General features: G+C 39.1%; 1 protein-coding gene across 3 annotated transcripts in view; it reads left to right on the top strand.

The window, feature by feature from the left end:
- LOC144633606 (E3 ubiquitin-protein ligase UBR4-like) overlaps window positions 1–14,751 on the top strand; it is an 83,873-nt gene extending 69,122 nt beyond the window's left edge. For all 3 annotated transcript variants that reach the window (XM_078492463.1, XM_078492452.1, XM_078492458.1), the window contains exons 77-109: window positions 294–375; window positions 491–587; window positions 722–798; window positions 1,020–1,074; window positions 1,285–1,351; window positions 2,248–2,342; window positions 2,696–2,754; window positions 3,150–3,193; window positions 3,317–3,397; window positions 3,807–3,840; window positions 4,062–4,115; window positions 4,234–4,315; window positions 4,671–4,755; window positions 4,842–4,910; window positions 5,192–5,368; window positions 5,790–5,908; window positions 6,346–6,418; window positions 6,576–6,679; window positions 7,020–7,131; window positions 7,679–7,807; window positions 8,555–8,644; window positions 8,877–9,002; window positions 9,496–9,567; window positions 10,056–10,117; window positions 10,558–10,648; window positions 11,039–11,073; window positions 12,002–12,196; window positions 12,359–12,443; window positions 12,580–12,719; window positions 13,374–13,464; window positions 13,831–13,923; window positions 14,008–14,074; window positions 14,490–14,751. In XM_078492463.1, the coding sequence (XP_078348589.1) occupies window positions 294–375; window positions 491–587; window positions 722–798; window positions 1,020–1,074; window positions 1,285–1,351; window positions 2,248–2,342; window positions 2,696–2,754; window positions 3,150–3,193; window positions 3,317–3,397; window positions 3,807–3,840; window positions 4,062–4,115; window positions 4,234–4,315; window positions 4,671–4,755; window positions 4,842–4,910; window positions 5,192–5,368; window positions 5,790–5,908; window positions 6,346–6,418; window positions 6,576–6,679; window positions 7,020–7,131; window positions 7,679–7,807; window positions 8,555–8,644; window positions 8,877–9,002; window positions 9,496–9,567; window positions 10,056–10,117; window positions 10,558–10,648; window positions 11,039–11,073; window positions 12,002–12,196; window positions 12,359–12,443; window positions 12,580–12,719; window positions 13,374–13,464; window positions 13,831–13,923; window positions 14,008–14,074; window positions 14,490–14,557 (2,910 nt within the window). In that variant the 3' untranslated portion in view covers window positions 14,558–14,751. The remainder of the gene's footprint in view (window positions 1–293; window positions 376–490; window positions 588–721; window positions 799–1,019; window positions 1,075–1,284; window positions 1,352–2,247; window positions 2,343–2,695; window positions 2,755–3,149; window positions 3,194–3,316; window positions 3,398–3,806; window positions 3,841–4,061; window positions 4,116–4,233; window positions 4,316–4,670; window positions 4,756–4,841; window positions 4,911–5,191; window positions 5,369–5,789; window positions 5,909–6,345; window positions 6,419–6,575; window positions 6,680–7,019; window positions 7,132–7,678; window positions 7,808–8,554; window positions 8,645–8,876; window positions 9,003–9,495; window positions 9,568–10,055; window positions 10,118–10,557; window positions 10,649–11,038; window positions 11,074–12,001; window positions 12,197–12,358; window positions 12,444–12,579; window positions 12,720–13,373; window positions 13,465–13,830; window positions 13,924–14,007; window positions 14,075–14,489) is intronic.
- Window positions 14,752–15,929: the final 1,178 nt, after the last annotated feature.

Genomic DNA, 15,929 nt, shown 5'->3' with positions numbered 1-15,929 from the left:
TCAAAAAATTTTAAAAAAAAAAAAAAAGAAGAAAAAAAAAAAAAAATTTTAAAAATAAAAAAAATATATTTAGGCATAAAAAAAAAAAAAAAAAGGAAAAAACAGGGAGGGGATTGGTAAAAAAAAAAAACACACGTGTGGATATAATTTTTATCCACACGTGTGACCATTTTTCTCGATTTGCTACCACTCGCTAAACCACTGCAGTTTATATAATAAAACAGTTTAACGTACCTTCCCTTTCTACTGTCTTCAGAAGTGTTAAATGTTGAAATCTTTTTTTGTGTGTGTAGGAAATTGAGCATTTGACCTACCTGGAGCAGTACACCCTCAGTTCTGATCTGTCCCAGGGATATGCTTTGAAGATGTTGGCTGGTAAGTAAACAGAGATGATCTTTCGTTACCAGCTCTTTGCACTAACATTAGCACTAACAAAATTAGTCAAATAGTCAGTGCAGGGTTAATCTTGGTCTTGGTTGTCTCTTCACAGAACTAATGTCTTCTTTCCTGGAGCACGAGGCAATCAAACAGAAATTCAAGGGAAAACTTGTGGCCACAGTGCTGAATGGTTACCTGTCCTTGCGAAGGTAAACTGATTAAAAACGGACTTATTACCTATAGACACTTACCAAAGTATTGAGCAACTTTGATTGTTTTTGTTGTATTGACCATAATGATTTGAAGCTGTCAACTGACTGCACTCATTTCGTTTCGTTGTCAGGTTGGTAGTTCAGCGTACTAAACTGATTGATGAGACTCAGGAGATTCTTTTGGAACTACTGGAGGAGATGACTACCGGTGAGTGTGACTTAATAAGGACTTAGCTCCTTTTTTAGCAAAACAGTAACGGAAATTCATTGTTGCATCAAAAACTCGAAAAAATCGCTCAAGACCAGGGAAGATGAATACATCTTTTAGCCAATGGCACTGCGGCTGATTGGTGTTTGTTACGCTTTTTTTACCTGACATTTTGCACCAGCAGAGAAAAAGTTGACAAGTCTTCTGATTCTTCATTATAGGTACCGAGACAGAAACCAAGGCATTCATGGCCATCTGTGTGGAGACCCTCAAGAGGTTAGTTTGTTTGTTGACAGTCAAGTGTTGTTCGTTGTTCTTGTTTATTTGTTTGTTGTTTTAGTGAGGTCCAGGGCTGGAGCTGCCTGGCACCATGAGCAAAATGCAACGTCCTGTAAGATAACAAACAACCCACCCTTCAAGTTGAAGGGGATTTTCTGGATTTCAATTAACGTTGACCTAACCTCCTTTTTTAACAATTGCTTTCAGATATGGACTGGATGACCTCAGGACTCCAGTATTCATTTTTGAAAGGCTTTGCAATCTGATCTTTCCTGTAAGTAGATAAGCACAGTAAGGTTGTTATCACCTGTTAGTTCATCTTATACATTTGTAACATGCAGCAACCGTTGCAACCTATGGTATACGGACAACTGACAGTGCACCCAAGAATGTCTGAATGGACCGTAGGAGTTCACAGAACCCCAGTCGTTTATACAAGGCATTTATAACAGACAGTAGTAATCCAAAATTTCAGACATGCTCTTAAGTTTGAAGCAGGAGCGTCGAGTTTCAGATATGTAAAAAACAGCTTTCCATAATGATAACCATCTTAAAAAAACTTAAGGTTTTGGCCGCTTATAATTTTAAGGATTATCTACCGTAAATGATCTAATAAACGCCCGGAGCGTCTATTAAATTTTAGGGGTCCTACAGGGGGCGTTAAATTGATATGAGGCGTTTATTAGAGAGAGGCGTTATTTCACTTAAACTGAAACAAAATCAACAAAACAAATAAGACACGAAGTTTGTTCGCGGAGTAAGACAGAAAGCAGAGTTTGTAAGTAGGAGTCTAATCTATTCTGCGCTAATGCAAAGCACAGTTCGATATTGATGTTTTTATCGACATCGGGGTCAACCATGTTGGTATCGTTGGCCTCTTGGATGTTCAAAACTAAATAAATTGCGTGATTTTACTCTATGGAGCGTTACCTTTGTTTTTGAGGCGATCCTTGAGGGGGCGTTTATTAGACACGGGGCGTTTATTAGAGAAGGGCGTCTAATACAAACTTTACACCTCAGGGCGAGCGTTTATTAGATACGAGGCGTTTATTTGAGAGTGGGCGTTTATTAGATCGTTTACGGTATCTGCTCAACAGCCCAACGTTTTCGCTATTTGTGTAGAGAGCTTTAAGATTTTATTTTCTAATGTTCTTCACCTCTTCTTTGAAGGAGGAGAATGATGTGGGTGAGTTCTTCCTTACACTAGAGAAGGACCCTCAACAGGAAGACTTTCTGCAAGGACGCATGCAAGGAAATCCTTACAGGTCAATACTAATTAAGTACCATGTGGGGCAGTTCCAAAACAAATGCTTTATGTTTAAAATTTTGTACTTTTGCACTTTTCTTTATTTTGATTCAATAAGAGGAAAATGGTCATAAGGCGGAGTTAAAAAAGGTCAATATTAAATGTACAACGTTTAAATTGAAAACGACATATTCTATTCTAAATGATAAGCTACGTAGACAACACAGCTAACTGGTTAGATCTATGCGGGACTGGAGGAATAATACTTTGTAAAAACGAGCCAATAGCGAGTGCTTTGTAAGCTTAAAAGAACAAAAAGGGTTGTTACGATTGCTTTAGTTTGTTTACAAAGTACTTTCTGTGTGTTTACAGTTGTAATGAGCCTGGTATGGGTCCACTCATGAGAAATGTCAAGAACAAGATATGCACTGGTAAGAAAACAATCTAATGTGGTTCGCAAGCTGTTTTGATAGCGAGAAGGTGACGTTTGGGCATTGATGCAACTTACAAAGGTTGATAGATTGACTCCATTCACAGTGTATAATTATTTCAATAGCTGTAATTTCTTTGTAGGGTTTTGTTTGATTTAAGGGTATTCTGGGCTTTCAGAGTCACTTTGACTGACAATTTTTCAATTTTATACTGAGAAGTGGCCTATTTTCTAATACCTACAGTATACTAACTTAACGTATCCTCGTCGGGCCCATGAGGACTCTTGAGGCCAGAGAAAAACCTACAGTATACAGTGACATTTAAATATCCTTAGTTTGCTTGAACGTTTATGCAACTTGTATCTAAACATATTGGTTTATTTGTATTTTTTAAGATTGTGACTTGGTGGCTTTACTTGAAGATGACAGCGGAATGGAGGTAACTCTTAATTTTTGCGAGTTCTTTTTTAACTCTAACACTTGTTCACATTACATGCAAGTGTATTACACTGTGTACACTCACAGCAGTATTAATAAAATTGTGTTGTTTGCTTTGTGTCAGTTGCTTGTCAACAGCAAAATCATTAGCCTGGACCTGCCAGTCAAAGATGTCTACAAGAAAATATGGTGTCCAGAGGGAGAGGTGGGTTGATATTTTTTCTAAGTTACCCCCCCCCCCCCAAAAAAAAAAAACTATAATAAATACAGAAAAAGGCCACTCATTTGTGGAGTTGTATCTTGGGACAAATATTTGTCTGTGTCATCAATCAATCAATTTATTAAAATGTTTTAACCCACCCACACTAATTGTTACACCCAGGATTAAAATCTAGAAAAATGATAATTATGCTAAAAATAAGACGCTAAAATCTATGAGATACAATAATTATCCATGTTCGTGTACATTCTGTGCTACAAAACAAATCCATTTTTGTCGAGTCTGAAATTCTCAAAAACAGTCTGGGTTTTTTTGTGTTGTTGATGTTTTTTTTGTTTTGTTTATTCTGTTGGAAGCTTAAATGTACGAAATTTTATTTACTATTTTTTTTCAGGGTGAACCAATGAGGATCATCTACAGAATGAGAGGTACGATACTTCCACTCATTAAATGATCTAAATTTCACCTCTCCTTACATGGTGTTACAGAAGTGACATGCTACCATTCTTGAGAGGCTAATGTGATATGCAAGTACTTAATGGCACCAGCCCCGTAAAATGTAAAACTGTGCTATTGTAGAGGTTCCTGTTGTCTAGATATTTTTTTCGCCAGTCCTAATTTTGTTTCTTACAACGCATGCTTTTCACAGGTTTGCTGGGAGACGCAACTGAGGAGTTTGTGGAGAATCTTGATACTCAGCAAGGTGAGATGAATGATACTGTCTACAGTTACATGTCTCATATTGTTTAAAAAATTTCATGATTTTCAAATGTGTTCGAATGGGCAATCGTGTCTTTACTTGCTGTTTTTCGTGTTTGTAGAAGAGGAACTGGACAATGAAGAGGTTTATAAGATGGCTGCCATCATGTCGAGTTCTGGTGGACTGGAGGCCATGCTCAGCAGGTATCAAACATTTGACTCTTTGTACTGTACACTTGTACGCAGCCTTCTCGTCAGTGTTTCCAGATACATTACCACTTGACGGTACACTTTGTTCGTTAGGTGCTTCCATTTAGATCGATACACTTTAGGATAGCCCGAAATACTGTCTCAAAACAAGTTGTAGGAAAACAGTTATCAAACTGTAATGGTGCTTTAACAAGCGCTTCAGTTGCCCCACAACAGAGCTATGAGTAAAAATAGCTAGATCGTTTTATGATAGTGTAATTAATTTTAAATGATTCTAACGGACAGGTAATGTTAATGTTTATAGCTTAGAATGGCAACAGTTGATACGACTCTCTCTCTGTATTTGTAGGTTAAGCGGTATAAAGGATCTCGTACGTGGAAAGCAGTTGGTGTCGGTTATTCTGAAACTTATGGGATACTGCGTGAAACTCAAGGTATTGGGTTTACTGATATTTTTTCACACGAAATTTAGTTTATATTTCGAGCTGTTGACTGAGAGGCTTTATTTATTTCTCTGCAGGTAAACAGGCAATACCTGTGCCTTCCAACTCTGAACACACTCAATGTCCTTCTCGGAACTCTAAACCAGGTACATTTTTCATGTGAAACAGAAGTCACTGCTTATTGGTTTGTCTCTAACATCTACGGTATAGCCTGCAAACAGACTCTCGTGTTTGGGTTTTGCGCTGCTTTCTTGCAACAACAACAGAAAACAACTTTGTTTTAAGTAATAAAAGATAACACTTTTTCCATGCTTGCTTAAAAAAGCAAATTTTGTAGGGTAGCCTCTTAACATTACAGCAGTCAGTTCTTTTTGAAGATACTACTCTTATATTTATTTTTTTTTTTGTTTTATAGTTTATCTTGTAGGCTCTCCGTCTGGAGGCTGATTCCGGTGGTGGTGCTAGCATCGCAGAGGACGTGCTGGGAATCATGGAGACAGTGCTACAAGAGGCCACAAGTACTCCTACACCAGCTATACCCATACAGCAGGGTGATGGCTCTCAACTAGACATGCTGCTCGACAGAATAACAAGTCCTTATGTGGTACAATACCATTGTTTTTTTAATGTTGTTTGTTTGTTTGTTTTTTAACTTAACAACAATGATCAACTTCTGATTTCTTCAAGCAGTCGGGTGATAAGAGTAACGAAAATCTTTGCCTCGGGAATGTTGTCTTGAATTTGTGTTAGTTAATGATGTTATGATATATGGTTATGATGTGACGTGACGTGACGTGATGTCAACGCCTGTAGTGTGAAAAGAGGAAGCTGGGTATCCCTCGAAGGCAAAATCGTTTTGTTTTGCATACTAGAACATATTTGATTATAACGTTTCCTTTATCATCTTAAAATGTTGTGGCTAAGGGGCTGTGGATACTGAAAGTCCTCAACTAAGGGATGTCGTCTTGTAAGGAAATTTAACAGTTTTGGTCTTGAAACTAAAACATTAATGTTTTACATCACAGAGGACCCACAGCAGTGTGCTTCAAGCCATGATGCGTATAATCCCATTCTTGACGTTTGGAGATGCAGAGAACATGAGGACATTGGTGAACCATTTTCTACCGTACCTGGAATTTGAGAAGTGAGTCTGCAAACAACTGTTGAAGTTAAAATCATTGTAGATTGATAACTTGTCTGCCCGCATATTTACTAAACCCTCAAGTGACATGAAGGTTACTAGACAACGTTACATAATCATACACCAAACGTTCGCAGTGCCTCTGGACTCCTTCCGACTGCAATCTCGAACTTTATCTAAATTTTGTAATTGGCAGACCAACTTTCTGTATACAAGTGATGCTAAAAGGGCAAAAGTGAAGTTTAGTTTTTGTCAATGCTCATTTTGCAAATGGCTTGCTGACCAGTTTTATGCCCGTGAAAATGCATAAAAAACTACAATTAAAGTTAAAACGTCTTTTATCTAGGCCTTGCAAAGGCAGACAAAATAACAATCTATTACACAGTAGCAGTTTATTCTCCGTTGCGTGTACACAAAGCTTTGACTGTTCTTCTCGGCAGGTTTGATCGCGAGCGTTCAAGTGACGAGACTCTCTTCTTTGACTGCTTCTGTAGTATAGCAAGTAAAATCGAGGTAAGTACCATAAAAGCAGTTAATAGCCTATGTGTGGTTACTGTTAGATGTTTCCTAATTTTGATAAGAGCATTATCCTTTGTCCTCTTTGTCTTTTGCCCTCCGCCGTCTCTTATTTTGCAACTTGTTAATCAGAGATCTCCTTGTTTTTTAACAGAATAATCACAACGGTTTCAAGCTGAAGGACATGATAATTGAGAATGGAATTGTAGCCAAAGCAATAACGTACCTGGAAAACCAAACCCCTCAGAAACCCTTCAGGTATGCAATCTTGTATGGGCTGTGACTTTGTAGTAACCATGAAAGTAACAATGGGACAGAAAGGGAAAGGTTTATTGTCGCTGAAAGAGGCTACCGCTGGCCCCAATGACCATTTTCATTACTCACTATTTCCTTTTTGAATCTGTCCTGTAAAACTCATGCAATGAAGACTATTTTGTGTCTTCAACGCCGTTTGCTGAGTGCACCAGACTGGCCAATAGTTTTAATAGTTTGAAGGCTTAAATGTCACCAGCCATAATCTCCGAGATTTAACATTGAAGTTGGCCATTTTAGACATGTAGAACCAGGTGTTTTAATAGATTATCTTGTTGTTCTGCAGCAAAGCAAACCTGCTTGAAGCTGATGTGTGGAAAGAGTTTTTAGCCAGGCCCTCTCTTCCTTATGTTCTTCGCCTTTTGTCTGGTCTTTGTAAAGGACATGTCAATACACAGGTAAGATGAGACTTTTATAGCTGTTAAAAAGGTATTCTTTTAAAGAGACAGTCTTTTCAACCGATGTCAACCGTAATTATGCTCAGTACTTGCAAATTTGCAATTTAAAAAAAAAATTATTTTTTTTTTTTTTTTTTTTTTCTTAAACACTTGTCAAAATATAAAAAAAAAAAAACAATATATCAAAAAAAAAAACGTTCTAAAAAAACGAACAAAAAAGCCACTCTGACGTTGAAAATTGGTCTGACGAAGTGTCTTCACCAAATTAAAAAGCTACCTTCTTGCCTCATGGTGAAAAAAGATCTATTACTAATTTTCAAATTCATAACCTAATAACACTGCAGAATAGCGTACCATATGTATATTCTTACGCAGGATATATCTTATGCTCTCACACAAGGTTCGTTAACTGAATAAATTAAGGTATTCATTCCGCAACCTTTTTACACGTGTGACGAATTTAAGTTAGTGTTTTAAATAGATGTTTTGGAGATTCGTTTAATGCTTCCTTTGTTTTTAATTATGAGGTCCTTTTTCTGTTACCCAGGTTCTAGTTGGTGAGACAGCAGTACCAGCGATCCATCGCCTGGAGCAAGTCTCTACTGAAGAAAAAGTGGGCTCACTGGCAGAGAACCTTATGGAAGCACTGAGAGAACATCCTGATGTCGAGAAAAAGGTTAATTAAAATATTTTGCTGTTGAACTTAGTACATGCTCGCGTACGGCAAGAGTAACCTCCTTATTTTAAATGAGTCTAGGCCGGCAGCAAACAGCTAGACAAACGACTCTGATACAATAGTTAGTAGAGCGGTTAGTTAGTCACATATGGCCTATTACAAGAAACAAATAACGCATGTAACCAATCCAAACGTGAACCACAAACATACAACCCGTTCCAAGTGCGCTAGACCTGCAAAAGTCAAGTGACGATTGGTTTTGGCTTTGGTTTTGATTAGTTAAAAGAATTTCTTGTTCCCATTTGTAGGAGACTTGCTTCCTGATTTGCTTTGAACCAAATACGTGTGGATTTCACCAGCGACAAAAACGCAAAGGCTTAGATCCTTAGATAGTGTAGACAAGCGGCGACAAAAGTATAGTTAGTTTTGTTTTTCTTACACTAAATAATGGAGCTGCAATTTCTATTGACGACAACATAAGAAAAATTCTGAGGCTGTTAGTTGTACTCATGTCGCTAGTGAAAAAAGGATTTTACGAAGCTCTGTAGAAAAGAACCAAAAGAAGCCCAACTGCTTCAAACATCCAACCGAAAACTGCTCAAAAGTATTGTTTCCGCTGTTTCACACTATTGTGACTCCGTCCAAAGATTGTTTGGAAAAAATAGTTAACAATACTCAGGGTTGTTGATAAAGTTTCCTTGGCTTCGTTTTAAATTATCTTGTCTTGTGGATGCCGTCTCTTCTCAGGTATCAGAAGTTCGTCGATCAACACGAATGGAAAAGAAGAAACTCGCCATGGCCATGAGAGAAAAACAGCTTGGAGCTCTTGGCATGCAGGTACTTAAGCTCTTTACTGATTGCCATACTTTCCTTAATCACTTTAGTACTTGAAAAATGAGATATTGATCTCTCCAAGAAATTAAAGGGAAATACCAAATATACCCAAAGGGTTAAGTGACATTCAAGCCTTTTCTTAGAGTTTAGTGTGTTGTTCAAACAACTTCGGTTGGGAGGGAGGTCTTTATCGTAAAAAGTCACAATTTGCTTACAAGTACCAATAATCTTTCAGACAACATCTGGAGGAAAGATCATTGCCAAACCGACAAGTTTAATTCGCGAGATGGAAGAACTTCACGAGGAGGCTGGGCTGGTTTGTTGTATCTGCCGAGAAGGATACAAATACCATCCACAAAAGGTTTGTTGTTTGCCTTGAAAACAAATATACTTGAAGAACTACAGTTGTTGACTCCTGTAAGTATCGGATTATTTTCCTGAGTACTTCAAGTGTTTGTATCCCTCAAAAATGGCAATAAAGTAATTTCTTTGTGTCTTTTTATATTCTTTGAAGTTTATCGCAGTTAAAAACCTCCTTAACATGTTTACACTGTTACCGTACCCAAATTTGCAGTTAGCAAATCGGAAGCTTGAATTTGGGAGGTGCTATCGCTTTTTGGTCACGGTTAACACCTAATCCTGCCTTTCTAGTACATCACTGTACACTTCGGCGGCGTATCAGGCTCATTTGGTCTCGCCATGGGTTTTTTGGCTTAACTGCGCCTCTCCAACACACACACCTGAACTAACCATAGCTTGACCAAACTCGCCTAATATGCCGCCAAGGCGCCATTAAAAGGAACGATTACGTATAAATATTGCCTTAAACAAATGCCATAATGTACTCTTTACAGGTTCTCGGTATCTACACTTTCACTAAGAGATGCATTCTTGAGGAAAACGAAAACAAACAGCGAAAAACACAGGTATTTCATGTGATTAGTTAACATGAACCAAAACTAGAATTACGATTGCGTGTTGCTACGAAGTGGTATTGTGGTCTACTGATGAGACAGTTGTTTGATAGAGCTCTCTCTCTCTCTCGCTGTCACAAACCTGTTCTGACTTTGATGGGTCTTCGGACACTATTGGATAACAGGTTAAACAGCAAATTTCAAGAGTTAGGTTAGAATCCCGTTGCTAAGTAACACAACAAGGAGTTGATGGCGTGATGCTTCATGACAACTTTAAGAGCACACGGAAGTAATCGTGCTATTTTGTGATTTGACAGTGAGAATCGGAATCTATTCGAGACTTGCACGAAGATTTGCTACAAGGACCAGTTGGTCCTTATTAAACAAAGTTCGCTATCACTGCAAGGTGGAGTATTTAAGCTGAGGTATTGTGATAGCTGATTGTGTTTCAACTGAGGATTTCTTCTTTGTGTTAAATGTTGTGTTGTTGTATTCCTCAGGGTTACTGTACTGTCAGCCACTTCAACATCGTTCATTACGACTGTCATATGGCGGCTGTAAGGTGAGCAAACAACTATTATGTTTACTCTCTTAAAGACTGTTTAAAAATGCAATTTGAATATTCATTGCTATGCACATTATGAAACAAGAGTGTGGCTTTACACTGAGGGCCTGGATCTCAGTTTCAGTTTAATTTACGGCAATTTCTCAGCTATCACTTCAAATTTCAGCTTATTTCTAAGCAGTCAGTAAATTTTGCAAAACTCGTCTGTCAATTTGAATTCCCCTCTTGTCTTCGCTGTCAGTTAGAATTTTAACCAATAAAATCCCATTCAGACCCACTATACTACATCTTGTTATATTCGACTGAACTCTTCATGACAATGTGATAACATTTTGTGTTGAATTGATATCGTATGTTTTTTTCTGTATGTCTATATTCATGTAACAGTTAACTAGTGAGCTATTTAATACTTGCTAAGTCATTTTTTTTCTTGTTAGACTTGCCCGCGGTCGTGACGAGTGGGAAAGTGCAGCCCTTCAGAATGCAAACACTAAGTGCAATGGTCTTTTACCAATCTGGGGTCCTCAGGTAACTGATTAAAGCGTTTATCTGTTGCCCGCTGCTGTAACAGCAAAGTCAAGCTAAACCATCACTGAATCAGGCAAACGAGCGCCTTAGACGCCTTAAAAAGTATCGAAATAGTTTCAGTTGCCTAGAAAAAAAATTGGGGTTCAAAGAGCTTCTTTTGGGCACAGGAAATCTAGCTGGTCTTCTATAAATCTTGCTGTCTTTTCTTTTATCAGTCGTGTTACTCTAAGACTAGTTTTATGGTCTTTAAGCAGTTCCTTGTTTGTTTTGTTGATCTACATAATTATTATATATCCACTTCGCGTAGGATCTGAGGAAACAGGTGGATACTCGTAGTAAATGAAGACATTAAATTGTTTTTTAAGCTTTGATGTTTCTATTACTCACCAGGTTTCTGAATCTGCTTTTGCAAGTTGTTTGGCAAGGTAAGAGTACTTTCACTGCTCAAATGTCACCCTGCTGTTGGTGAAGTTCACTTCTTCCCCGCTTGTTCCAGTACAGACAATATTGTCTTCCAAATAACCGTCATCAGTTATAAAACCGTAATGTCGTCCCACAGGTCTATGAAGGGTGGTACATACCGTAATGATTTGATTTAGCGCCCTCCTTCTAGTAAGCGCTCTCTTCCGAATAAGCGCTCCCCCCCCCCCTTTGAATGTATTTTTGCCAATAAGCGCCCCCATTCCAATAAGCGACCCATTCCTATAAGCGCCCCCATTCTTAAAAGTGCCCCTATTCTAATAAGAGCCCCTATTGTGGATAACTGCCCATACTGAAGTCATCGACCTCGAATAGATAAACTCATGAATATTCACCGTACCGTACATGATTTTATACCTGCCGTCCCCCCGTTTCGCGCCCCCCTCCCTCGTGCGCTGCGTCTTTTCTCGGTTGTGGCGTTTTCTTGGCGTCCTGCTTTCCCCTCCGCCCCTGGCTCGGTGTCCGCACGCCGTCCACTCCAAAGAGTATATACTGCCAAAACGAACCATTCTTTTAAAAGTAACTGAAGTTACATTAGTGTAAAGTTTTGTTCGAACCTTTTTTTCTTACAAAATAAATAAGCGCCCTGTCTCGAATAAGCGCCCTACCCCTCCCTTGAGGTGCCCCGGGCGCTAAATCGAATCATTACGGTAATTTATTATTGTAGTAATAAATTCGCGGATAAATTCACACATATGAACAGATACTACCGCTTTCCCAGTCTTGAGAGACCTTTTCACTTTACCTCACTTCCAGAAAAAATGACACAATTGTTTCATTCGCACTTGAAAATGACCTCGGAGAGGTCGAAACGTCGTGATTTTATATCGCTAAATTTCATAACAAAATTGTTTCTTCATTGTTGTTTTTTAGACACAACAGTTATATCCAGGAGTGTACTGGCCATATGGAACCCACATACCACTCGTCAATTCACGATCTGCGCCTGCTAATGCAGCGGTTTTCGTTTGAAAAATCCTTCAGTGAGGACACCGGTGGTGGGGGCCGAGACTCAAACATCAAATTCGTGCCGTATGCTATTCACATGATCATCTATGTCCTAAACACGTAAGCGTCATGAACTTTTAATAACAGTGTTTTTCTTCATTTTACACATGTAAAGAGTTTTCAAAAAAAAAAATGAGAGCTTGTGGTATAAACGGGCTTTGTTTTCTACTAGCCGAATACTAGTTGTAAGGTAATTAATAACTTTGATATCCTTCCATGCAGGACTCGGCAGCTGAGCCGAGAGGAGAAGACCTTGAAATCCTTTTTGGACATGTCGCCGGACAAATGGGTCGAATCATCGTACGAGGTATGATTCCTATCAGTGGCGTGTGTTATGCACACAGTTTATTTTCAACGTCCCACTTACAAATGTATCCTACCGATCAGTAAAATAACGACTCATACCAAGTAAATGATGAGGTTATTCCGTTCTTTTATTCCAGGTTGATAGTCCGCTCTATCTGACGGTGCTATCGCTGTTTGTGTACTCACTGGAAAACTGGAACCAATCGAAGATCACTTTCCTTAAAAGGCTTCTTGTTACTGGGCATGCGCGTCACACGAATCCATCGGGGACGACCAAGTATGACATTTGTTTGCTCATTTCTAACTGTTTATTTTTTAATGAATTAAAGTAAAGTCCGAGGGCTACTTTTTACAGCAACAACTCTTTTTCGACGGGAAGAAAAGACACTAGCTGTTGTTGTTTTTGTTTCAATTGTTGCGTTTCACAGCCTTAGCACGAAATTTTTATTCTCCTTTTCTGGTTGTACTGCATCACGCCAGGTGGAAAGTGGATTCTTATGTTGTTCTGAAAATTAGTTTGTTCAAAAAGACAAGACAGGACAACCTAAGGTTCTTGCAACCTATTCGACTCCAGTTGTTTGGCAGCTAATTGGAAGCACTCTACAACCCCGGACAAAAATCTTGGGAAGTTTTGCCCTGTTGATCTTCCCATCCCCCCCCCCCCCCCCCCCCCCCGCCCTATTCAATGTTGAGCGAAAAGCGACCTTATACACACAACGTTATAAAATGAGGGACCAACTTTGATAGGGGGGACAGGGAGAGGCGTCAGGGGGTCCTACAGCAGTACGAGAATGGGGATTGCTAAATTGAATACGAAACTCTCTCTAATCGGGCATGGTTCGACAACCTTCCCAACCCTTTTTGTCTGGGATTGTAGTCCGAGGCAGTTATCTTTCACAACTGACCCTTCCATCTTAACTTTGTTAAACAGGATATCCGATCTGACCCTGGCTGAATTCTCTGTGTACAAACCCTACATTGTGTTCTTTGTGCTGATTGATAAATTCCATCACCTCTTGAAGGTAAGTGAACTCTGCACCCGGAATGAGCGCTGGCTGTTATCTCTGGAGTATATCCACGGCATAAGACGCGCGTGCTTACAAACGCTAGTTTTTATCGTAAAATTTACCATCAGTTGTTACTGAACAAGCCGTCTTTCTAAAACGCCTCTATTGACGAGCTCTTTTTTCTAAAATAACACTTTTTTGATATATATCAACGAACGTAAAGTTAATTTAAATAAAGCTACTCTACTGCTAGCTTGTGATCACGATTTTCTATCCAGCTACTTGTATTGTCATCGTGGAATGGTTAGCTCCAAAGATTTACGAGTCAGTAGACTGTTGTATCCCAACATTAAGCACTTGGTATACATTTCTTTTTCACAGAAACATTTGGCTGCGGATGACAGCGCATGGCCGCAGGGGACGCTGGATCACATTCGAAACAGCGACGAGACCGTGTTAAAGGGTTGTGACAAGGCAAGAGTTCTATTCTGTTGTCATGAAATCTACTTCTACTCTTGTTCTTTTGTGCGTATTCTAATATCGTGTTTCATTTTGCAGATTCTGTCCTTTTACCAAACGGATCTTCTGCCATCAGAGTCGCTTGCCGAGTTGTTCGATGTGGCAGGTATGTAATGTGCTGTTAGTGCCTCGTGGAGGTCGCGTGGCCTAGTGGTTAGGGTGGAGGTCCCAGGTTCAATCCTCTTCCCTGTCACTAGATGAAATTTCTTTAGTCATCCCGAATTCAACTCCTCCACGCTTTGTAAATAGCCAACTGGTCAACATCCTGCCAGTTGGGATTTTGTTGCCGGGGATTTCTGTTTATTTCAATGTTTGCTTGTTTTTTTTTTTTTTATTCAACGGCCCGTCTATCACAATGTTCCCTTTTTTTCCTGTGCTTTTTTTCTTTTTGTGGTTGAAAGGTAGATATAAATGTGAGCGACTCTTTGCCCAGAATTTCTGTGACATTAGAATTCCCGGGCTTTAGTCTGTAGAAATAGGTTTTTAACGTGTTTAAACTCTTATTGTTTCGTTAATTGCAGAGATGCTGGCTGACATTCCAGAACCAGAAAAGTTTATTTCCGAGACCCTTACTTCGCTGCCAAAGTGAAACCGTACGTCAAGAACTGAAGCGTTTTTCAGAGACAGGAGTGTAGCGACCGACCCCAGCGATAACCTTAATAACAAAGCTTATGGAATCGTTTTAAAGTTTGCCTATTAGCAAAATTCCCAATTCCTGCAAAATGAATTTAGAAAAGCTAATGTAGTAGAAGAAATCACAATTAAAAAATAGTTCATCAAGTAGTATTTTCTTTTCCTTACTCGTTTTGTGTATTATAAAAACCTTTGGCGTATTTGGGTTTTTTACTTTCACCTTGAAAAAAGTCAAAGAAGTGTACCGTAGTCTCGAAAGCTACCTCCCGGCCTGCATTTTCAGCGATTGTGCACTGACAAACAAGCAGTCTCTTATTTTCGTCCACTTTCTGACGGCTTTTCAGGCGACCCAGGCGGTGTTGGACACGGTTCACATGACATTTTTCGGCCAATCATTTGTCACCTTAGTGGAAGCAATGGCGGACAATTTTGTCGCCGGATTTTAGGAAGGTTTCATCTTCTTCGTGCGATTCCGGCGAGACTAACGTTTTTACGTACTGTTTTATTGGAGCAGGAAACATAATACCTAGGCCAGTCATCTGTCAAGTTCTAAAGTAAGGGAAGCGATTTTTCTCTCAGAACTAGTCGATTGAAATCATGCTATATGGTTCAGGGTTATTTGGCGCAAGCGATCGACGTCGATGAACATTTGCTCATTTTTTTTGACAAACAAGGATCAGTACTGTAGATTATTTTGCATAGAACTTAAGTTCGATAGTTGAACTTTAAGAAAAGTGCGGTGGGCCCGGCCGGGCCCCGCCGTTTTAACGGTCAAATTTGGACTTGAAGTTGGGGGTTTTTCCTTGATATGTCACTCAGTTCTCTTCCATTTCGCCGCATTTTGCGGGAGTTGATGGTGTGATTTCTGTTGATGTTCTAACAGGAAAAGGGCTTAAATTGGTACTCCCATTGGTTGTATTTATATTTTAATGTTCACTTGCCATTTTGTTATTGTAGTGTTTATATAATCCTTTTGTTTGGCCGATATTCGGCATATATGATCCCGCGGTCCCGCAGTCGACGAATAATTATCCTTCGCGCAACATGCTTTTTGAACGAGAAATACACATGTATTATATGTATTCCACTTATACTTTGGGCACCCGCTTAAAGAACAAGATATATACATGTATTCCACTTATCCTTCGTGCAACATGCTTAACAATGAAAAATATGCATGTACTCCACTTATCCTTCGCGTAGCACGCTTTAAGAACGATAAATACACATGTGTTCCACTTATCCTTTGCACAACACACTCGAAGAACGAGAAATATGCATGTGTTCCACCTATCTATTCAAGAAGACGAATATTAAGTTTTTATATC

This window comes from Oculina patagonica, chromosome 1 (assembly GCF_052425735.1).
Source record: "Oculina patagonica isolate OP01 chromosome 1, crgOcupat, whole genome shotgun sequence".
Lineage (NCBI taxonomy): Eukaryota > Metazoa > Cnidaria > Anthozoa > Scleractinia > Oculinidae > Oculina > Oculina patagonica.
This window is presented reverse-complemented; position numbering and strand designations above follow the sequence as displayed.